Here is a 25,119-nt window from a genome sequence, read left to right on the forward strand (position 1 = left end):
ACTACTAATCAGAAACCATTAAGATTGGGTCATGTTTCAGCTTCCAACTTGAAGATGCTACCACTGGCTGACTAAGGATATGAAACTTGAGTGTTAACAAGAATAGCTTCAGTAGATTGATATGTATCAATTATATCAATCCATGAATCTATAAGACTACTACTACTGCAACAGCAACAAAAATTTGTTACTGTTGGAGGATTCTAGGAAGCCAACTCACTTTAACAACTGATTCTGCCTTTTCTATATAAACTCTGCTATTAGATAATCAAATAATAGATGAGATGTTTGTTCTTACCAGAATAATATTCCAGCTAATGAGTGAAGAAGGAATGTTTGAGTTAAAATATTATGATTTTGCAATCCCTGATAAGCTATTGGGATCTAGGCATCAAGGCCCAGCTAAGTGGCTGACAGATATCTAAAAAGAATACAACCAGGCATTATGTGCCTCCTAATAGAAAAATACAACACTATCCAAGAAGTAATCTTGCCAACCCCATGCCTTAAAAAAGAAAAAAAAAACCCAAAAGCAAATACAAAACCTGAATCTGGTCAAGTCTCTAGATTTAACTTCCAGGTTACAAGAAATAAAGGGTGGTGAAACCTTTCAAATGATACCTGGGGATATAGTCAGCAAAATCCACCTGAATGAAGATTTTTATGACAAACTGCTTAATGTTTTCAATAAATTAAATGTAAGAAATTAAAAAAAAGAACAAGGTAGAACCTAGGGAATCAGGGTTTCTCAACCATGGCACTAGTAACATTTTTTATTAGATACTTCTTTGTTGTAGTGGGGGCTCTCCTGTTTGTTGTAGGATATTTAGAAGCTTACCTGGCCTCTACTTATTAGATTCCAGTAGCACCGCTCTAGTTGTGACAGAATCAAATACATCTTCAGAAATTGTCCGTTGTCCCTTAGAGGCAAAATCACCTTGATTGAGAACCACTAATATTGATTGAGAAATTTAAGAAACAGATCAACCAATCACTGTGTGTGGTGCTAACCTGGATCCTGATTCAAAGAAACCCTTGAAGATATATTTTCACTGATGATTGGAAATTTGACTATTAACTAGGTATTTGGTATTAAATATTCATTTTTTAGGTGTGATAACAGTATTGTGGTTATGTTTTTTAGAAGCGCTTGATCTTTCAGTACATACTGAAATATTTGCAGATGAATTATGATACTTGGCATTTATTTCAAAATAAGATGGAGTGAGGATAGTAGACTCTGGCTTGGGCAGGTGGTTGGTATTAAGTATTCATGAGAGTTCATCATTCTATTTTTGTATGTTTCAAAAGCTTTCTTAATTAAATGTGTACAGAAATGAGGAGAGGGGTGCTTAGAGAACCAAATTGAATAGATGAGAAAAAACACTAGAAATATATACTTGACTTTTTAGTATTACTTTTGTCTTTTTGATTGAGGGAAATTATTTTTGGATGTAATAAGAACTTTTTTTTATGTCTTACTAAGTTATAAAAATACCTTTGGAACATTTCAGGGGGCTTTTTTCCCCATTTAGGGAGGCAGTATATCACAGTGGTTAGGGAATGAATTCTGTAATCTAAATGCCTGAGTTCAAACCCCAGCTCTGCCATTTACATTGTGACCTTGGAAAATTACTTAACCTCTCTGTGCCTCAGTTTCTTCATCCATGAAAAGCTACCAAAGTAGTAACTGTCTCATTAGTGGGCATATACATTAAATAAATAAGAATAAAGTGCTCATAATACTACTTGGTACAGAGTAAGTGCTATATAAGTGCTAGCTGTTATTGTTATTCTGGTATATTATGATCATTGTACAAAGTAGTAATAAAAAAAATAAGGAGGCAAATAATTATCTGTGGCAAAACATTCTTGATGGATGTCTTAGTCAGATTGGGCTGCTATAATCAGAATATCATAGATTTTGATCTGTGTCTCTTTTAAGGGCACTGGTCCCATTCCTGAAGGCTCTGCACTCAGGACGTAATTACGTCCCAAATTCACCACCTCCTGATCCCATCACATTGGGGGTTAAGATTCCAGAATATGAATTTTCAGGGGACACAATAATTTCTAACAATGGCTGAATCTCAAAGTTTGAAGGCCTTTTACTGTTTATTTTAGTTGCTCAAAAAACCAGGTCACTGCCAGGATGCTACCTCTGTATAAAGTATGAAATTTGCCACGTTTGAATATGGAAGCCAGCATGATTGAGAGATTTATTCTCTTTTACTTTCTTAATCTTGATGCTTGTTTAACATATGATTTTGAGGGGAATAGGGATTTAGCTTTTTGTTTTCTTTGATTCTTCAGATTGAGTAGTTTGTTGTCCTAAACATGTGACCTTTAAAGAGGCATACATATAGCCTAGATATTTTTTTAGTGTAGGTGATAATCTTTTTGAGACGGAGTCTTGCTCTGTCACCCAGGCTGGAGTGCAGTGGCGCAATCTCAACTCACTGCAAGCTCCGCCTCCCGGGTTCATGCCATTCTCCTGCCTCAGTCTCCCGAGTAGCTGGGACTACAGGCGCCCGCAACCACACCCGGCTAATTTTTTGTATTTTTTGTAGAGATGAGGTTTCACCGTGTTAGCCAGAGTGGTCTTGATCTCCTGACTTCGTGATCCACCCACCTCAGCCTCCCGAAGTGCTGGGATTACAGGCGGGAGCCACTGCGCCCAGCCTGTAGGTGATAATCTTTACAGTGGCTCTGGAATTTTCATAAGCCAGTAAATAATAAGGGAAAGCAAAAGAAATCTCTTCCTGTATTACAAGGGTCCCCAACCTTTTTGGCACCAAGGACTGGTTCAGAAAGACGATTTTTCTTCCACAGAAATTGATGGTGGCAGTGGGAGTTGGCATTAGATTTTCATAAGGAGCACACAACCTAGATTTCTCACATGCATAGTTCACAATAGGGCTCATGTTCCTGAGAGAATTTAATGCTGCTGCTGATCTAACAGGAGTCGGAGCTCAGGCAGTAACGCTCACTGGCTGCTGCTTACTTCCTGCTATGTGAACCCATTCCTAACAGGCCACTGCCAGTAGCGGTCCCTGTCCCGGGTTTTGGGGGCACCTGCTGTATTAGTTTTCAGTTGCTGCTCTAACAGATTACCACTATGGGTCACTGAGAAATGGGTCACTAAGCTATTTTGTCTTATGAACATCATAAGATAATATAGCCTACTATGAGCCTAGGCTATATAGGATACCCTGTTGCTTCCGTACTTCATACCTGTACAGCGTGTTTCTGTGCTGAATACTGTAGACAGTTGTATTTGTGTATTTAAATGTAGAAAAAGTATAATAAAAATACGGCATAAAAGATAAATGGTACACTTATAGGTCACTTACCATAAATGGAGCTTGCAGGACTGGAAGTGGCCCTGGATGAGTCAGTGAGTGAGTGCTGAGTAAATGTGAAGGCCTGGGACATTACTGTACACTCCCGTAGACTTTATAAATACTGTAGACTTAGGCCACACTAAATTCATAAACAAAATTTTTCTGTCTTCAGTAATAAACCTCATCTAACATTTTTACTTTATATCCTTTTTTTTTCATTATTGTTAACTTTTGGACTCTTTTGTAATATTTAAAACTTAACCATACTGTTCAGCTGTACAAAAATATTTTATTTCCTTATTCTATAAGTTTTTTTCTATTTTTTTTAACTTTTAAAACTTTTTTGTTAAAAACTAAGACACAAACAACAAATCACCCTTGTGCTACACGAGATTAGGATCATTATCAGTGTCTTCCACTACCACATCTTGTCCCACTGTAAAGTCTTTGGGAACAATAACACACATGGAGCTGTCATCTCCTATAATAACATTGCTTTCTTCTGGAATACCTCCTGAGGGACCTGCCTGAGACTGTTTCACACTTAACTTTTTTTTATATAAGTAGTTGGAGTACACTCTAAGTTAGTGGATAAAAGTATAGTAAATACATAAACCAGTGGCATAGTTGTTTATTATCGTTACCAACTGTTTTGTACTGCACAAAATTGTGTTATACTTTATTTTTTTTTTTGAGACGGAGTCTCGCTCTGTCCCCCAGGCTGGAGCGTAGTGGCCGGATCTCAGCTCACTGCAAGCTCCGCCTCCTGGGTTTACACCATTCTCCTGCCTCAGCCTCCCGAGTAGCTGGGACTACAGGCGCCCGCCACCTCGCCCGGCTAGTTTTTTGTATTTTTTTTAGTAGAGACGGGGTTTCACCGTGTTAGCCAGGATGGTCTCGATCTCCTGACCTCATGATCCGCCCGTCTCGGCCTCCCAAAGTGCTGGTATTACAGGCTTGAGCCACCGCGCCCGGCCTATACTTTATTTTTTATTTCAATAGGGTTTGGGGAACAAGTAGTGTTTGGTTGTATAGATAATTTCTTTTTTTTTTCTTTCATTGAGATAGTCTCCCTCTGTCACCCAGGCTGGAGTGGCACAATATCGGCCCACTGCAGCCTCTGCCTCTTGGGTTCAAGCAATTCTCATGCCTCAGCCTCTCAAGTAGCTGGGATTATAGGATGTATTAGTCCTTTCTCACACTGCTATAAAGAACTGCCCAAGACTGGGTACTTTTTAAAGGAAAGATGTTTAATTGACTCACAGTTCTGTGGGGCTGGGGGTGCCTCAGGAAACTTACAATTATGGCAGAAGGGGAAGCAAACATGTCCTTCTTCACATGGTGGCAGCAAGGAGAATTGGCACACAAGGGAGAAAAGCATCAGATCTCATGAGAACTCACTCTTATGAGAACAGCATGAGGGTAACCGCCCCCATGATTCAACTGCCTCCCACTGGGTCCTTCCCATGACATGTGGGGATTATGGCAACTATAGTTCAAGGTGAAATTTGGGTGGGGAGACAAAGCTAAACCATATTACAGGGGATAATTTATTTAGTGGTGATTTCTGAGATTTTGATGCACCTATCACCTGAACAGTGTACACTGTACCCACCGTGTAGTCTTGTATCCCTCTCCTCCTCTCACCCTTCCCCCTGAGTCCTCAAAGTCCATTGTATCATTCTTATGCTTTTGAATCCTCATAGCTTAGCTCCCACTTACAAGTGAGAACATGCGATGTTTGGTTTTCCATTTCTGGGTTACTTTATTGGAATGATGGTCTCCAACTCCATGCAGATTGCTACAAATGCCATCCATTATTTCATTCCTTTTTATGGTTGAGTAGCATTCCATGGTACATGTATACCACATTATCTGCTCGTTGATTAATGGGCATTTGGGTTGGTTCCATATTTTTGCAGTCGCAAATTATGCTGCTATAAACGTATGTGTGCAAGTGTCTTTTTCATATAGTGAGTCACTTTTCTTCTGAGTAGGTACCCAGTAGTGGGATTGCTGGATCAAATGGTAGATCTACTTTTAGCTCTACTAAGGTTTTCCATAGCGGTTGTACTAGTTTACATTCCCACCAGCAGTGTAAAATTGTTCCCTTTTCACTGCATCCAGGCCAACATCTGCTATATTTTGATTATGGCCATTCTTGCAGGAATGAGGTGGTATCTCATTGTGGTTTCGATTTGCATTTTCCTAATCATTAGTTATTGTTGAGCATGTTTTTGTATGCTTCTTGGCCATTTCTGTATCTTCTTTTGAGAATTGTCTATTCATGTCCTTAGCCCACCTTTTGATGAGATTGTTTTTTTCTTGCTGATTTGTTTGAGTTCCATGTAGATTCTGGATATTATTCCATTGTTGGATGGACAGTTTGTGAATATTTTCTTTCACTCTGTGGGTTGTCTGTTTACTCTGCCGTTGCCAGTTTACCGATTATTTCTTTGGCTTTGCAGAAGCTTTTTAGTTTAATTAGGTCCCATCTATTTTGTTTTTGTTGTGTTTGCTTTTGGATTCTTGGTCATGAAGTCTTTGCCTAAGCCGATGCCTAGAAGGGTTTTTCTGATGTTATCTTCAAGAATTTTTATGGCTTCAGGTCTTAGATTCAAGTCTTTGATCCATCTTGAGTTGATTTTGGTATAAGGTGGCAGATGAGGATTCAGTTTCATTTTTCTACCTGTGCCTTACTGATTATCCCAGCACCATTTGTTGAATAGGGTGTCCCTTCCCTACTTAATGTTTTTGTTTGCTTTGTTGAAGATCAGTTGGCTGTAAGTATTTGGCTTTACTTGTGGGCTCTCTATTCACTTCCATGGTCTATGTGCCTATTTTCATTTCAGTACTGTGCTGTTTTGGTAACTATATAGTATCGTTTGAAGTCAGGTAATGTGATGCCTCCAGATTTGTTCTTTTTGCTTAGTCTTCCCTTTGGCTATGCAGGCTCTTTTTTGGTTCCATATGAATTTTAGGATTGCTTTTTCTAGTTCTGTGAAGAATGATGATGGTGTTTTGATGGGAATTGCATTGAATTTGAAAATTTGAAGATTGCTTTTGGCAGTATGTCATTTTCACAATATTGGTTCTACTCATCCATGAGCATAGGATGTGTTTTCATTTGTTTATGTTGTCTATGATTTCTCACCTCTTTGGTTAGGTGTATTCCAAATTATTATTATTATTATTATTATTATTATTTGCAGCTATTGTAAAAGGAGTTGAGTTCTTGATTTGTTTCTCAGCTTGGTTGCTGCTGGTGTATAGCAGAGCTATTGATTTGTGTACATTGATTTTGTATCTTGAAAGTTTACTGAATTCATTTGCCAGATCTAGGAGCTTTTTGGATGAGTCTAGGGTTTTCTAGGTATATGATCATATAATTGGCAAACAGCAACAGTTTGACTACCTCTTTCTAATTTGGATACCCTTTATTTCCTTCTTTTGTCCGATTGCTCTGGCCAGGACTTCTAGTACTATGTTGAATACAAGTGGTGAAAGTGGGCAACCTTGTCTTGTTTCTGTTCTCAGGAGAAATACTTTCAATTTTTCCTTGTTCAGTATGATGCTGGCTGTAGGTTTATCATAAACGGCTTTTATTACCTTGAGTTATGTTCCTTCTATGCCGATTTTGCTGAGGGTTTTAGTCATAAAGTGGTGCTGGATGTTGGCAGATGCTTTTTCTGCCCCTATTGAGCTGATCATGTGATTTTTGGTTTTAATTCTTTTTATGTGGTGTATCACATCTATTGACTTGCATATTGACTTCTCTATGTCTTTTGGAATCATTTCATTGGATTGGTACCAGTTCTTCTTTGAATGTCTGATAGAATTCAGCTGTGAATCCATCTGGTCCTGGACCTTTTTTATCGTTGACAATTCTTTTATTACCCTTTCACTCTTGCTGCTTATTATTGGTCTATTTAGAGTTTCTATTTCTTCCTGGTTTAATCTAAGAGGGTTGTATATTTCCAGGAATTTATCTCTCTCTTCTGATAGATAAATTGAATGTCTGATAGAATTCAGCTGTGAATCCATCTGGTCCGGGAATTTTTTTTTTTTTCTTTTTTTGAGACGGGGTTTTGCTCTTGTTGCCCAGGCTGGAGTGCAATGGTGCGATTTCAGCTCACTGTAACCTCCACCTCCCAGATTCAAATGATTATCCTGCCTCAGCCTCCCAAGTAGCTGGGATTACAGGTATGCACCACCACACCCGGCTAATTTCGTATTTTTAGTAGAGACGGGGTTTTGCCATGTTGGCCAGGCTGGTTTTGAACTCCTGACCTCAGGCAATCCACCTGCCTCTGCCTCCCAAAGTGTTGGGATTACAGGCGTCAGCCACTGTACCCGGCCTGGACTTTTTGTTGTTGTTGACAATTCTTTTATTACCATTTCAATCTCATTGCTTGTTATTGGTATTTTCAGAGTTTCTTTTTCTTCATGGTTTAATCTAGGAGGGTTGTATATTTCCACGAATTTATCTGTCTCATCTAGGTCTGGTTTGTATACATAAAGGTATTCATACGAGCCTTGAATGATCTTTTGTCTTTCTGTGGTATCAGTTGTAATATCTCCTATTTTGTTTCTAATTGAGTTTATTTGGATCTTCTGTCTTCTTTGTTAACCTCGCTAATGGTCTGTCAATTTTGATTATATTTTCATTTAGTTCTACCAAATGGCTTGATCTTTGTTATTTCTTTTCATCTGCTGGGTTTAGGTTTTGTTTATTCTTCTTTCTCTAGTTCTAGTTCCTTGAGGTGTGACTTTAGATTGTGTATTTGTGTTCTTTCAGACTTTTTGATGTAGGCATTTAATGCTATGAGCTTTCCCGTTAGCACTGTTTTTGCTGTATCTTAGAAGTTTTGATAGGTTGTGTCACTATTATTGTTCAGTTCAAATAATTTTTCAATTTTCATCTTTATTTCATTGTTGATCCAACAGTCGTTCAGGAGCAGATTATTTAATTTCCATCTATTTGCTTGGGTTTGAGCATTCATTTTGGAAATTGACTTCCAATTTTATTCGACTGTGGTCTGAGAGAGTACTTGATATAATTTTGGTTTTCTTAAATTTATTGAGACTTGATTTGTGGTCTCTCTCATGCAGTCTATCTTGGAGAATGTTCCATGAGCTGATGAATAGAATGTATATTCTGCAGTTGTTGGGTAGAATGTTCTGTAAATATCTATTAAGTCCATTTGTTCCAGTGTATACTTTAAGTCCGTTGTTTCTATGTTGACTTTCTGTCTTGATGACCTGTTTACTGCTGTCCGTGAGGGTATTGAAGACCCTCACTGTAAGTGTGTTGCCGTCTGTCTCATTTCTTAGGCCTAGTAGAAATTGTCTTATAAATTTCGGAGCTCTGGTGTTAGGTGCGTATATATTTAGGATTGTGATATTTTCCTGTTGGACTAGTCCATTTCTTATATAATGGCCTTTTATGTCTTTTAACTGTTGTTGCTTTAAAGTCTGTTTTGTCTGATATAAGAATAGCTACTCCTGCTCTCTTTTGGTATCCATTTGCATGGAATATCTTTTACTACTTCTTTACCTTAAGCTTATGTGAATCCTTATGTGTTAAGTGAGTCTTTGAGGACAGCAGGTACTTGGTTGGTGCATGCTTATCCATTCTGCCATTCTGTGTCTTTTAAGTGGAGCATTTAAGCCATTTATATTCAATGTTAGTATTGAGATGTGAGGTACTGTTCTATTCATTGTACTAGTTGCCTGAATTGTGTGTGTGTGTGTGTGTGTGTGTGTGTGTGTGTGTGTTTTATAGACCCTGGGAGATTTATCCTTTAAGGAGGTTCTATTTTGGTGTATTTTGAGTTTTTGTTTCAAGATTTAGAACTTCTTTTAGCAGTTGTAGTGCTGGCTTGTTAGTGGGGATTTCTGTCACCATTTGTTTGTCTGAAAAAGACTTTATCTTTCCTTCATTTATGAAGCTTAGTTTTGCTGGATACTAAAATTCTTGGCTGATAATTGTTTTATTTAAGGAAGATAAAAATAGGACCTCAGTCCCATCTGACTTGTAGGGTTTCTGCTGAGAAATCTGCTGTTAATCTGATAGGTTGTTTTTTTAAAATAGGTTACCTGATGCTTTTGCCTCACAGCTCTTAAGATTCTTTGCTTTGTCTTGACTTTAGATAACCTAATGACTGTGTGGCCAGGTGATGATCTTTTTGCAATGAATTTTCCAGGGGCTCTTTGAACTTCTTGTATTTGGATGTCTAGATTGCTAGCAAGGCCAGGGAAGTTATCCTTGATTATTTCCTCAATTTTTCCAAACTTTTAGATTTCTCTTCTTCCTCAGGAACACCAATTATTCTTATGTTTGGTCGTTTAACAAAATCCCAAACTTCTTCAAGGCTTTGTTCATTTTTTTAAAATTTATTTTTTCTTTGTCTTTGATTGGGTTAATTCAGAAGCCTTGTTTTTGAGCTCAGAAGTTCTTCTACTTGTTTGATTCTGTTGTTAAAACTTTCTAATGTATTTTGCATTTCTCTAAGTGTGCCTTTCTTTTCTAGAAGTTGTGATTGTTTTTTATTTATGCTATCTATTTCTCTGGAGATTTTGTCATCCAAGTCTTGTATTTTTTTAAAAAATTCTTTAAGTTGGTTTTCACCTTTCTCTGGTGCCTCCTTGAGTAATGTAATAATCAACCTTCTGAATTATTTTTCTGGCAATCAGAGATTTATTTGTTTGGCTCCATTGCTGGGGAGCTGGTATGATCTTTTGGGGGTGTTAAAGAACCTTGCTTTGTCATAGTACCAGAATTGTTTTCCTGGTTTCTTCTCATTTGGGTAGACTATGTCAGAGGAAACATCTGGAGGTCAAGCGCTGCAATTCAGATTCATTTGTCTCATGGAGTGATCCCTTGATGTGGTGTTCTCCTCCTTCCCCTAGGGATTATATTTCCAGAGAGGCAGCCTGAAGTGATTGCTATTGCTTTTCTGTGTCTAGCCACCCAACAGAGCTATGGGGCTCCAGGCTGGTACTGGGAAGTGCCTGCAAAGAGTCTTGTGATATGATCTGTCTTCAGGTCTCTCAACCATGGATCTCAGCACCTCCTCTGGTGGAGGTAGCAGGGGAGTGAAGCAGACTCTGTGAGGGTCTTTGGTTGTAGTTTTGTTTAATGTGCTGGTTTTCTTTAATATTGGTTGTGCTAGCAGGTGGCTGGCCACCAGCCAGGAGGTGGTACTTTCAAGAGAGCATCTGCTGATACAAGGTTGCCTGGATAAGTATTCAGGTTTCTCAGGTGATGTGTGGGGCCTTAGAACTCCTGTCTTAGGCTACAGGGCAGTTAGAGAAAGACCATCAGGTGGAGGTAGGATTGATTAGGTGTGTCCGAGCTCAGACTCTCCTTGGGCTGAGCTTCTTGTGACCACTGTAGGGGATGAGAGTATGGTTCCCAGGCCACTGGACTTATGTTCCCAAGGGGATTATGGCTGTCTCCACTGCATCATACTGGTCACCAAGGAAGTGGGGGAAGCCGACAGACTGGCCTCACCCAGCTCCCATGCAGCTAGGCGAGGCCAGTTTCACTGCCACTGTGCCCCACCAAACCAAGTTTGTATCCAGGCAACCAGTGAGCAGGACTGACATTTTGCACCAGGCTACAAGCCTCCCTGCTGAGAAAGGAAGCTGGGCCTTCAGGCCCTGCCCCTTGCCTCCTACCCTGGCTTGTATTTGAACTTCCTATTCGCCCTTCCCCCAATTCTGCCCAGGAAAATTCATGCGTGGTCAAAATTATTTAAAGTTCAACTGGAAGTTTCCTTCTTTCTGTGGTCCTTCCCCAATTCCACTGGCAGCCCTCCCCAAGGAACCCTGTGAGAGAAAGTCAGAAATGGTTTCCTTGGAAACCAGGAGTACTTACAGGGCTCTTCCCACCTCTGCTTCTACTATTATATTTCCCTTGGGTCTCTCAATTCCTTTCAGCTCTAGGTAAGGTTAAATCCTTCTCTCATGACCTGGATTTTCAGGTTCCCCAGTAAGGATGTGTTTGGAGGCAGACTTTTCCCCCTTTCACACTTTGGGCACTCATAGTTTTTCAGCTGTCTCATGGAGTTTACAGCGGCAAGCCATTTCTTTCAGAGTCTGTGAATTCTTTCAGTTTTCTCTGTATGTTCCTGTGATAGTTCTTGGAGCAAAGAAGTTCATGATGTGAAGTTTCCACACGCTGTTCTGTCCATCTGAGTGGGAGCTGCAAGTTAGTCCTACCTTCTGTCCTCCACTTTTTCCTGTGTGTACTATCCTTTAATGTGACTGGCAGTGCAGTTTATTTATATCAGCATCACCACAAACATATGAGTAATGCTTTTCACTAGGACATCATGATGGCTGTGAGGTCACTAGGCAATACAATGTTTTAGTGCCGTTGTAACCTTACAGGACCACTATCATGTTTACAGTTTGTTGTTGACTGAAACATTGTTAGGCAGTGCATGACTGTTTCACAAATTTAATGGCTTAAAACAACACTCTTCTATTATTTATCGCACCGTTATGTAGAGAGAACCATGAGCTTGACCAGGTATTCTGTTTAGAGTATTACAAGACTGGAATCAAGATGTTGACAGGTTTGTATTTCTTTCTGGAGGCTGTAAGGACGAATCTGCTTCCAGTCTGCTTCCAATCTTATTCAGATTGTTGGCAGAATTCAGTTTCAAGTGGTTGTAGGACTGAGGTTCCCATTTCCTCATTGGCTGTTCACCAGGGTGTCATTCTTAGTTTCTAGAAATAACTCATGTTTCTTGGTGTATGGCCCCACATCTTTAGTACCAGCAACAGTGCAAGTCCTTTTCATGCTTCAAATTTCTGTGACTGTTCCTTCTGCTTCATTTCTCCTCTGCTTCCAGCAGGAGAAAGTACTCTATTTTTAAGGGCTTAATGTGATTAGATTGGGCCTACCTACATTATCAAAGATAATCTCCCCATCTCAAGGTCTCTTTTGCCATGAAATTTAATGTATTTACAAGTTCTGGAGATTAAAGCAGGCACATTTGTGGGGAATTGTTTTTCTTCCCACTACATTTTAAGGTTCCTTTGGAGTATTGTCATGATTCAATTTTGAATGAGATTTTTATTTTTATTTTTACAGGTTTTTTATGTTAACTTTGGTGACCTTTTGTGTACTTTACACGAAACACCTTATATAATAAGTACTGGGGATTCGTTCTATGTTCCTTCAGGTAAGTATAATTAAAGACAATTTATTTCACTTAGACAACATGTATATGGTTGTTTTTGGGCACCATGGAAATGGAAGCCACAGTGGTCAAAATGAAGTGTGATATGACTGATGGATGTCGAAATAGTTTGGTACATATTTTCCTTTCATTTGATTATCAGGTAAGTGTATTAGCATTTTGTGGTGGTTTTTTTGTTTTTGAGACAGAGTCTCTCTCTGTCACCCAGGCTGGAGTGCAGTGGCGCGATCTCATCTCAGTGCAGTCTCCACCTCCCTGTTTCATGCGATTCTTGTGCTTCAGACTCCCAAGTAGCTGGGACAACAGGCACGAACCACCACGTCTGGCTCCTTTTTGTATTTTTAGTAGAGACGAGAGTTTGCTACGTTGGCCAGGCTGGTCTAGAACTCCTGACCTCAAGTGATCTGCCCACCTCGGCCTCCCAAAGTGCCACGATTACAGGTGTGAGCCACCGTGCCCAACCAATTAATGTTTTGATACATGAGAACAAGAGTTGTTTACTACTGACTATAAAAATATTGGCCGGGCACGGTGGCTCAAGCCTGTAATCCCAGCACTTTGAGAGGCCAAGGTGGGTGGATCACAAGGTCAGGAGATTGAGACCATCCTGGCTAACATGGTGAAACCCATCTCTACTAAAAATACAAAAAAATTAGCCAGGCGTGGTGTGGGTAGCTGTAGTCCCAGCTACTCTGGAGGCTGAGGCAGGAGAATGGCATGAACCTGGGAGGTGGAACTTGCAGTGAGCAGAAGTTGTACCACTGCACTCCAGCCTGGGGAACAGAGCGAGACTCGGTCTCAAAATAATATGTATGTATATATTTTTATATATACATATGTATATATACATAAATATGTATATATTTTTAGTCAGCAGATATGTTGTATTCCAGAGTAGAACGAAAATTGCCCCATGTTATCTCTAAGAAATTATGTTTTTAGAACATTAAACTGTTTAAAGAATGGAATGGTATGCTTCATCAGCTATTGAACAGCAAAAGTTATTGTAAATAGCCATTTTAATCCACTTGTCATTCATTCACTCATTCAACAAGTATGATTAAGAGACTGCTATGGGCCAGGTGCAGTGGCTCACACCTGTAATCCCAACATTTTGAGAGGCTGAGGAGGGCTTGAGGTGAGGAGTTCGGGACCAGCCTGGGCAACGTAGGGAGACCCTGTCTCTACAAAAAATGCAAAAGTTAACCAGATATGGTGATGCACACCTACAGTCCTAGCTCTTGGGAGCCTGGGACAGGAGGATTGCACGAGCCCAGGAGTTCAAGGTTGCAGTGAGCTATTATTGTACTACTGCACTCCAGCCTGGGTGACAGAGCAAGACTCTGTCTCAAAAACAAAAACAAAACAAAGTGTCTACTATGTCCATGTATTGCTGGAAGATTTGGGATATATAAATGAACAAAACAGGCAAAAATCCCTGCTCTTATAGAGCTTACATTCTGTTAGGAGACAATAATAATAGTCATACTTGCATAGTCCTTAGTATGTCAGCACTGTTGTGAATACTTTCTCAATTTCTAGTATATAGAAAGTCACAGTGACAGTACTCAATTCTAATAAGTCTGTCACATGTGATAATTGTGGTCCATCTGTATTTCACTTTTCCTGTTATTTATTACCTCATTTAAGAGTAGCATTTGCCTTTTTAAAATTTTGAGATTTTATTCTACTTAACATTGTACCTTTTATACTCATATATATATGAGTATGTCTGGTTTAGAGGAATCCACAGAAGTTCTGTAGACCTAATAAAGATTGGTTTCAGAAAGAGATTTTCTTTTCTTACCCTCTTGACTGACTCATCCCTGCATTTATTACCATAACGATATGAAATTTGTATTTCTGTTCTCTGAAGCCTCATCTGGATCACGTATCATGGTTAGCTCTTGATGTTGTAGTTCATGGAATTAAGTAAGTTACTTAGGTTAGGTGAATTGTTTTTATTTTGTGTCTTACTACAACTGTCAGGTGATGGCTATATACTTAATCAAAAGGAATGATTCCTATGGAAATAATTGTTATTTTCTTATCACTTTTAGGTAACTATTATAACATCAAAAATCTCCTGAATGAGGAAAGTGTTCTTCTTTTTACTCAGATAAAAAGATGAAAGATCAACCAAGCTTAAATATGTGTGTATATATGTATATGTGAAAAACAGTTTGTATAGTTGGGACATTTGTCTTTGTAATTACTTGTGATGTTTTAAAATAAAAATTTTATTCATTTTTGTGTAGACTTGTATTTGATAAACATTTCTAACTCCCATGTTTTTTCCGATTTTTCAGCGACTATACATAATAGCTTGTAGCGATGCCCATATTTATGATATTATTTTTATAATTTGACAAGAATACGAAAATGAAATATAGAACATTTCTGTGTCAAAAGAGACCGATTAATATATCTATTCATTAAAAAACACCTTTTCCAAATATGAATTTTAAATCATTAATTATTAAATAATCCAATGGGAGAAAACTGTGGTGAATGGCATATTTGTGTTAATTTCCTAAAACTGCTGTAACAAAATACCACGGAATGAGTGACTTAAAGCAACAGAAATTTATTATCTCAGTTCTAGAGGCTAGAAGCCTGAAATCAAGCTGTTGTCAGGGCTGTGATGTGTTCGAAAACCTGTAAGGGAGAATCCTTCCTTATTCCTAACTTCTGGTGGTTTACTGGCAATTTCTGGCATTCCTTGACTTGCACTGGTAGGTAGCATTTCAGTCTACTTGCATTATCACATGGTATTCTCACCTTCTGTGTCTGTGTTCGCATGACATCTCTTTAGTATATTACATGTAAATGTTTTTCCATCATGCTTTTTGGTTCATATTTTCGTTGGAGGCAGTGTCTTTTGCCATTGCTTTCTGTATGTGGCCTCAACTTTCCCTCAATAAATAAATCTAAGCTAAAAATTTTATTCAATATTTTTGGTATGGTTAGCATGTAATTATCATTAACTCTGGTTAATTAGAAAATTAGAAAAATCATAAATTTTTTTTGGTTTTTGGTGTGGTTTTTGGTATGGTTAGCATATAATTATCATTAACTCTGAAGAAATTGATGTTTCACAGTAAATTATTTTTAGGTCAACTCCCTTTTCAGGTTTTACATATTAAATACACACATTCAAAGCAACTCTGGTATAGGACTTAGGAAGAATGAAGTGTGATGGCTTTTTTTTATACTTTATAATTTTCTATTGTGATTTTTATTGAATCTTTTTTTTTTTTTTAACCTTTATTTCTTTGAATATATTTGTTATGAAGTCTTATTGAAGGCTTGACTAATCAAGTATCTGGGCTCATACAGATTTAGTTTTCACTGAATGCTTTTTTTCCTTTAGTATATTTCACTTTCCTATGTTTTTACATGTCTAATAATTTTTGGTTGACAGCTGGACATTTTAGGTAGCATATTGTAGCAACTCAATTTTGTCTTATATCTAAGGGATTTGTATTTTAAATTTAGCATTTTGACTGGACTCAAACTGTGGAATCTATCTTATATATGATGTGAAGTTCTGGCTGTGCTCTGTTTTTAAATTCTTTATTTGAATATTTATTCTTGCTTGCTAGGGGTAGTTCCTGTGTCTGCATAGCTTAGCAGTCAGCCAATCATTTGGACAAAGGTTAAGATCAAACACTTGAGTCTATAAGCCTTCCACCCCCTGTTGGTTGTTCTGTGTGGGATGGGGGCTGCATTCAGTGTAGCAGGCAGTTCCCAAATCCCCCTTGGTTTTTACATTTGCCATGCTCTCTTGAGTCTCCTCTGTGCATGCATCATTTCAGTTTGCCAAAGATGTTTGGAGAGCTCATGTTACTCTTCTCTACCCTTCTGTTTCCAGGACCTTTTTAAATTTCTGGCTGCTCTGTTGCTCTTCAAGAACTAGGACTGTAACCTTTGGTTAATAACTAAAGATATTCCTTGTCCATTCCTAAGTGATTTTTTTACTTTTGACTTACAGAGTTGTAGGTTTATACCTCTGCTGTAAATCAAGACTCCTCTTACAGCAAAGTTGCTAGTTTTCAGTAAACTACAGCCAGACAAAACTGTAGTTTTTACTGATCAACCTAGGGATGGGTGAGACCTCACTCAAGAAGGCCACAGATTCCAACAGTTCTTTTCCAAAGCTTTAGCAATTTTTTTTTCTTTCTTGTATTGTTTTTTTCCTTCTTTCTTTATTTTTTTTTCTGGAGGCAGAGTTTCACTCTTGTTGCCCAGGCTGGAATGCAATGGCATGATCTCGGCTCACTGCAGCCTCCGCCTCCTGGGTTCAAGCAATCCTCCTGCATCAGTCTCCTGAGTAACTGGGATTACAGGTGCTCGCCACCACACCCGGCTAATTTTTGTATTTTTAGTAGAGACGAATTTTCACCATGTTAGCCAGGCTGGTCTCAAATTCCTGACCTCTGGGTGATCCACCCACCTCGGCCTCCCAAAGTGTTGGGATTACAGCTGTGAGCCACTGTGCCCAGCTTAAGTATATCCTTTCTGTGTCTAAACTGAAAGCCCATATGGTTCAGCAAAAGCTCTCCAGTCTGCTTGGCCAGAGCCACATCTGAATTTTGCCACCTCTGTACTCTGTTCAGCTCATAGACTTCTGTCATGTCTCAGAATTTTGCTCTGCACATTTGCAGCCTACTGTTCAGCCAACTTCTAGGGCTATAATGGTTGATACAGTAGTCACAAGTTGTAGCTATTTAAATTTAAAATATTGTTTCTTACTTGCATTTGCCACATTTCAAGTGCTTAGTAGCACATGGTAGTGGTGACTACCACATTAGATGTCACAGATATAATTATGCAATTAACCCACAGATATAAGTTGCAGAAAGTTCTGTTGTTCTTGGGCACCTCATGCAGATTTCTGGAGCTCTTTTTCAGTTTCTACTTCTGTACCCTGCATCACAATTCAGTCTTCTCAACAGTCCTAAATTGTGATCTTTCTCTGCTCATTAAGACCACTGTTCTTTTTGAACTCAACTCTCTCTGTCCAGTTTTGCAGAGTGCCCCCAGGCATAAAATTGGGTGACTATGGAGTTAATCTCTTGTCTTGAAAGAATCACAGTCCTGGTGGGGTGTGGTGGCTCACACCTGTAATCCTAGCACTTTGGGAGACCGAGGCAGGTGGATCACCTGAGGTCAGGAGTTCAAGACCAGCCTGGCCAACATGATGAAACCCTATGTCTACTGAAATACAAACGTTAGCCAGGCATGATGGCAGGTGCCTGTAATCCGAGCTACTCGGAAGCTGAGATGGGAGAATTGCTTAAACCTGGGAGATGGTGGTTGCAGTGAGCCAAGATCACGCATCTGCACTCCAGGCTGGGCAGCTAAGCAAGACACTGATTGAAAAAAAAGAAAAAAAAGAATTCACTTCTGTCCAATGTCTGCATAGAATTACCTTTTATCTTTTTCTATTTTAAAGTTTGTTGGAGGAGGACAAATTCGACCCCCATTAATCCATCGTGGGCATCACCCACGAGAGAGGTTTTTTTTTAATGATTTTTCTAATTTTTATTGTTGGGTAGGATTCCACAGTTTGTTGTCCATTTACTTACCACGTGGATGCATGTGTCTTTAATTTCTTCCAGTGGTTGCTTACATCTATGTAACTACAATTCTGAAAAAGAAATTGGCAAGGATACAATGCATGTGTATAGTTCTGTTTCATCATGTGTGAATTTGTGTAACTACTGCAATCAACATAGAACTGTTTCATCACTAATTTGTTCTTCATTTCTGTAATATTGTCACTTACATATTGTTGTAGCAATGGAATAATATAGTGTATGACCTTTGGTTTTTCTCACTCAGCATGAAGCCCTTAAGATCATCCAAGCAGTTGTACCTATCAATAGCTCATTTCTTTTTATTGCTAAGTGATATTCTCTAGTATGGATAACTGTACCACAAATAAAGATGAAGTGAACACTTCCTACAGGTTTTTCTGTAAATTTAAGTTTTTGTTTCTTTGTAGTAATGCCCATATGGGAAGCATACGTTTGATTTTTTAGGAAACTGCTTAACTGTTTTCCAGATTGGCTATACCATTTCAGATTCCCATAATCAATTTATGAGACACTGTGGTCTCATAAACCCCTTATCTATGGTTTCACTTTCCTTGAATGCAATTAACCCACAGTTAACAGTGGTCCAAAAATGTTAAATGGAAAATTCCAGAAATAATCTCTAAGTTTCAAATTGTGTGCTGTTCCGAATAGCATAATGAAATTCCATGCCCTCCCACCTGGGACCTGAATCCTCCTTTTGTCCAACATATGTATACTATAGACTACCTGCCTGTTAGTCATTATTATTTTCTGCTGTTGACTTTTAACCATTGATACCACCATGGTTCTATGATCCAGGATCACCTGAAGCAGTTGATCCTCCTGACAGTAGTAGCCTAACGCTACGTCCCAATGCCTGTGTCATTCACCTCACTTCATCCCATCAGCATAGGCCTTTTATCACGTCATCACAAAAAGATGGGTAAGTGCAGTACAAGAAAGTATTTTGAGAGAAAGACCATATTTACAAAACTTTTACTACAACACATTATAATTTTTGTTTCATTGTTAACTCATACTTTGTCTAATTTATAAATTAAAACATATGCATACAAAAAATCTAAAGGTATCTATCTATAGATATATATAAGGTTCAGTACTGTCTGTAGTTTCAGGCATCCACTGGGGGTCTTGGGAACCTAACCCCCAAGGCGGACTGCTGTATCTAGTTTCTTTACCCCCTCACCAAACATTTGGTATTGTTAATTTTTTTAGCTGTTCTAATAAGTGAGTAAGGATATTGTCTCTTGAACTTAATTTGCATTTCTCTAATGACTGGTGATGTTAAGCATCTTTTCATGTGTTTATTTGCTATCCATATATCCTCTTTAGTGAAATGCCTTATCATGTCTTTTGATCATTTTTTATGTGGATTTTTAAATGTTGAATTTTGGAAGTTTAAAAATATATTTTCGATATGAATCATTTTTTGGACATATGATTTGCAAATATTTTCTCCTGTTCTGTGCCTTGTCTCATCTTTATAACAAGGCCTTTTGAAGAGCAAAGCTTTTAATTTTGATGAAGTCTAACATTGATTTTTATTCTTTTATGGGTCATACTGCATCTTGCAAACTCATCAATCTCTAGATCCAAAATATTTTTTTCCTATTTCCTTCTATAAGTTTATAGTTTTGCATTTTATATTTCAGTTTTGTAATCCATTTTGAATTAAATGTTTTCTCATAAGGTGAGAGGGTTAGGTCAAAATTCATTTTTTGGCTGTGGATGTCTGATTGTACCCGCAGCAGTTGTTGAAAGGACTATCTTTCTTCCATTGAATTGCTTTTGCACCTTTGTCAAAAATCAGTTGAGCATATTTGTGTGGATCTATTCTGAGTTCTGTATCTATTTTTTTTAATATGGTAGAAGTTTATTACTCCATTGAAACAGTTCAGAGGTGTATAGTCAAAAGCCGAAATAGGATGGTTCTGCTATCCTTGATATGTGGCTTAAATTTTTTTAAAATTTTATTTCAGTGGCTTTTGGGTACAAATGGTTTTTGGTTACATGGATGAATTACATAGTGGTGAAGTCTGAGGTTTTAGTGTACCTGTCACTCAAGTTGTGTACATTGTACCCAATATGTAGTTTTTTTTATCTCTCCCTTTTCATCCTCCCCCTTCTGAGTCTCCAAAGTCCATTATACCACTCTGTATGCCTTTGAATATTCATAGCTTAGCTCCCTCTCACTTAGCTCATGACTGAGAACATAGGGTATTTGGTTTTCCATTCCTGAGTTACCTCACTTGGAATAATGGCCTCCAGCTGTATTCACATTGCTGCAAAATACATTATTTTAATTCAATTTTATTTTAGATCCAGGGGGTACATGTGCAGGTTTGTTACTTGAGTACATTACATCCAGGTAGTGAGCACAGTTAAGTAGCGAGCACATCCAAGTAGTGAGCACAGGTAGTGAGCACCCAATAGTCAGTTTTTCAACCCTTGCTCCCCTCCCCGCTTCCCTGTATCTATCCCAAGGAAAAGAAGTAGATAGATATTCTGCCCTCTGACTTCTCAGTTTCACTGCCAGGCCATCAGGATCCACCTAGTGATACTCCTGACCCAGTGTTCCGGCTATTCAGATCAGGCAGGTACCTCTTTTCATCTGCAGGAACGTTGGTGTTCCAGGTAGAGAGGGAGTATGACTCTACCCCACATACAAGCCTGAAACTGGAGGGCACTCTTCCTGTGGGGATGCAGGATAAACCTGACGTGTTCCAGAAAGGCTGTCTATAGGTGTACCCACGTGAAGCTCCCGTGGGAGAAGCCCTAGCTCTGTCTGCAGTGGTAGATTAAGGGGGAAAATAAGTCTCTTTTTTTTTTTTTTTTTTAAAGATGGAACCTTGCTCTGTTGCCCAGGCTAGAGTGCCGTGGTGTGATCTTGGCTCACTGCATCCTCTGCCTCCTGGGTTCAAGCAATTCTCCTCCCTCAGCCTCTCGAATAGCTGAGATTACAGGTGCCCACCACCATGCCCGGCTAATTTTTATATTTTTTAGTAGAGACAGGGTTTCACCATGTTAGCCAGGCTGGTCTCGAACTCCTGACCTCATGATCCGCCCGACTCAGCCTTCCAAAGTGCTGGGATTACAGGCGTGAGCCAGCATGTCTGGCTAGCTAGCGTGCTCTTTAAGACCCTTCATGAGCATGAGAGCTGCCTGACAAAGTAGAGTTACAGACTTTCCACGCTAAGCCCAGCACTGCACCTGTTCCTCTGCTGAAAGAAACTTTCCACAAACAAAGGTTCTGGAACTCAAGGCCTGCCGTCTGGGTTCTTTTGTCATACGGGATGCTCCCTTGATGTGGTATACTCCCCCTTCCTGCAGTAGTGGGAGTCCCTGAGAGCCAGACTACTGTTAATGCTCTGCTGGGGTTAGCCACCCAGTGGGGCTGCCACACTCTAGGCTGGTGCAGGGGAATGTCTACAAGGAATCCAGTGATGTGAGCTGTCCTCAGAATTTCCAGTAGTGGCTACCAGGGCCAGCTGTGGTGGAGGTGGCAGGGGAGTGACATAGATTCTGAGACTCCTTGGTTTTAAATAGCCTTAGTGTGTTTGCTTTCTCAGATGCCAGTTGCAGTAGTTATGAACTGGTCACATGGACAGACTCAGGACCTCCTAGTTAGCCAGGGTGGTACAGGCAATGGTGATAGCTGAAGTCACACACACATTTTTTCCTTCCTTGGCATTGTGTTATTCTACCTAGAGATGCTGTAATGGACTGTGTGTGTTGGCCTCCAGCTCGGAGGTGGTGCTTGCCAAAGAGTGCCAGCCGCAGTGGTACTGGTGACATTTGTGCTTGCTTTATGTTACCCAGGGAAGGTACCCTGGTGTCTCAGGCAATGGGCAGTGCCATAGTGCTCCCAAAAGTTTCTATTGTTTGTATTAAGCTACCAGGGCAGGTAGTGGGGCAAAGCCAAGTGGAGGCTGGGCCAGGTAAGTCTGCACTCTGACTTTCTGTGTGTAGGGCAAGCAGTGGTCCCAGTAGCAGTCAGCGGACACTTCTCTGGCCTCCGCGGTGATGTTACAGGTAGGAGTACAGCTGCCTCTGTTGCACATAAGAGTTCACATAGGGAGTGGGGAGTAGCAGGGGACAGTAAACCCACCCAGCTCCCATGCACTTGGCAAGGTGGGTATCACAGCTGCAGTGTTTCATTAGCAGCAGCTGGCTAGATTCCAGGCAGTCTGTGCTCAGATTCTCTCTTGATCCACGTGTCTACCTCTCTGTCAATACAACACTCTTGATTATGTATGACTTGAAATTGGGTATAGTGGTCCTCCCATTTTGTTTTTTCTCAGAATTATTTTAGGTATTCTGATTCCTTTGCCTTTTCATGTAAATTTGAATAATTTTTATCATTATGCACAAAGAATCCTTCTGTGATTTTGATGAGTTTTGTTAAACTTATATATCATTTTGGGGAAAAATTAACATTTTTGCTCTCTTGAAGTTTTCTAATCCATTAACTTGATTTCTTTCATTAGTATTGTGTGTTTTCAGTATAAAAGTCATGTACATGTTTTGTTAGATTTAGATATATCTTTTGAGGAATCGTAAATGGTAAAATTTCTATAGTATGTGTTCTGTGATTTATTTCTTTAGCATTTTTGCCCTTCCTAGTCTTTTAAAATTTTACATTAAAAGTATCTTATCTCTGATATCAGAATGTATTCTACTGATTTTTACATGTAACTTTCATGATATTCACTAGATTAAATTAAAATAGCTTCAGGAAGTTCTGAGATTGTAAATTGAAGCTTCAGAGAAGGAATAAAAGTAGTAGTCTGGAAACAGCTTTATTAAAGGAAATCAGAAACTTTATAACAAGGTCAAGGTGGGCAACATTTTCCTGTAAAGGGCTAGAAGGTAAATAAATATCTTAGGCTTTGTGGAACACACAGAGTGTCTTGCATATTTTAAAAATAGGCTTTATTTATTAGAGCGGTTTTATGTTCACAGCAAAATGGAGCAGAGAGTACTGAGAGCTCCTGTACACTGCTTGCCCCTGCACATGCACCTTTCCTACTGTCAACACCCTGAATCACAGTGGCACATCTGTTACAGTTGATGAACCTACATTGACACATCATTATTACCCACAGTTTATAGTTTACATTAGGGTTTTCAGTTGGTTTTGGGTATTCTGTGGGTTTTAATAAATATATAATGACATGTATCCATTATTATAGTGTCATAGAGAAAAGTTTCACTGCCTTAAAATTCTCTATGTTCCTCTTATTTATACTTCCCATCTCCCTCACCTCTGATCTTTTTAATCTCCAAGGTTTTGCCTTTTTTAGAATGTCATAGCATTGGATTATACAGCCTCTTTTGTTTGATTTCTTTGATATTGTATTTTTAATACAATTTTTAGCTTACACAGGTTATTTGCTAGAGTTATATAAATACAATTTTTTGAGATGGGGTCTTGCTATATTGCCCAGGCTAGAGTACAGTGACTATTCACAGGTATGATTATAGTGCCCAATAGCCTTGAACTTCTGGTGTCCTGAGTAGCTAGAACTACATATGTATGCCACCTCATCAGGCTCTCAACTGAGTTTTATATGTCAATTTTTGCATCCTGAAAACTTGCTAGAGTCACTACAAGTTCTAGGAAGCTTTTGTTTTTCAAAGATTTGTTTTTAAAGATTTTCTACTTAGACCACCATGTCATCTGCAAATAGAGCCAATTTTCTTGCTATCCTATCTGAATGGTTTTCACTATTAGAACTTCCAGTTTTATGTTGAACAACAGTAGTGAAAATAGATATCCTTACCCTTTTACCTAATTATAGGGGGAAAACATCTAGTCTTCACCATTAAGTTTGATGTTAGCCATAGGTTTTTTTTTTTTTTTTTTTTGGATGTTCTTTGTCAAGTTGGGGACTAATTTTTTAAGTAACAAGTGAGTGTTGAATCTTGTTAAATGCCTTTTTGCATCTGTGGATATGATCATGTGCTTTTTCTTATGTGTATAGATCTGTTTGTAATATTTTCTTTTTCTTTTCTTTCTTTTTTTTTTTTTTTTTCGTTTTCTACAGAGTCTATAGTGATATTCTCTGTTTTGTTCTTGGTATTGGTAATTGGTGCCTTCTCTCATCTTTGCCAGTTTTGCTAGAGATTTGTCAATATTATTGATCTTTTTAAAGACCCAGCTTCTTATTGTTCAGGGATTTTTCTCCTGTCTTTTGTTTTCAATTTCATTGATTTCTGCTCTTATTTTTTCCATTTTCTGCTATTTTTGAGTTTATTTTTATCTTTTTCTAGGTTAAGACTATCAACTTGAGACTCTTACTCTTTTTTAATGTATGCATTTCGTACTATAAATTTCCCTCTCAGCACTGCTTTATATATGTCTCAAGGTTTTTTTGTTTTGTTTTGTTTTGTTTTGTTTTGTTTGAGACGGAGTCTCACACTGTTGCCCAGGCTGGAGTGCAGTGGCGCGATCTCGGCTCACTGAAGGCTCCGCCTCCCGGGTTCACGCCATTCTCCTTCCTCAGCCTCTCTGAGTAGCTGGGGCTACAGGCGCCCGCCACCACGACTGGCTACGTTTTTTTTTTTTTAAGTAGAGACGGGGTTTCACCGTGGTCTGGATCTTCTGACCTCGTGATCCGCCCGCCTCGGCCTCCCAGAGTGCTGGGATTACAAGCCTGAGCCACCGCGCCAGGCCTCAAATTTTCATTCAGCTCAATGTGTATATCTTTTAATTCCCTTGAGATTTCTTCAACCAAGGATTCTATAGTAGTGCATTGTTTAGTTTCTAAGATTTAAAAAAAAAAAAAAATTCTGTTATATTTTATTACTGTTTTCTAGTTTGAGCCTACTGTATTCAGAGAATACAGTGTATGCTGGTAATGATTTTAAATGTGCTGAGGTTTGTCTTATGACCTAAGATATTGCCTATTTTTTTTATGTTTTGTTGGCACTTGAAGAAAATGTGTATTTTGCTTT

At 38.8% G+C, this 25,119-nt stretch overlaps 1 protein-coding gene across 2 annotated transcripts in view; it reads left to right on the forward strand.

Moving 5' to 3' along the window:
* The window catches only part of CENPC (centromere protein C), a 72,507-nt gene extending 57,691 nt beyond the window's left edge, over positions 1–14,816 (forward strand). The window contains exons 18-19 of one of the 2 annotated variants that reach the window (XM_025386667.1): positions 12,451–12,541; positions 14,620–14,816. In XM_025386667.1, coding sequence (XP_025242452.1) covers positions 12,451–12,541; positions 14,620–14,690 — 162 coding nt within the window. In that variant the 3' untranslated portion in view covers positions 14,691–14,816. The remainder of the gene's footprint in view (positions 1–12,450; positions 12,542–14,619) is intronic. The other variant, XM_025386668.1, reaches the window with a different exon arrangement.
* The last annotated feature ends 10,303 nt before the right edge of the window (positions 14,817–25,119 follow it).

Source organism: Theropithecus gelada, chromosome 5, assembly GCF_003255815.1.
Source record: "Theropithecus gelada isolate Dixy chromosome 5, Tgel_1.0, whole genome shotgun sequence".
NCBI classification, from domain to species: Eukaryota; Metazoa; Chordata; class Mammalia; order Primates; family Cercopithecidae; genus Theropithecus; species Theropithecus gelada.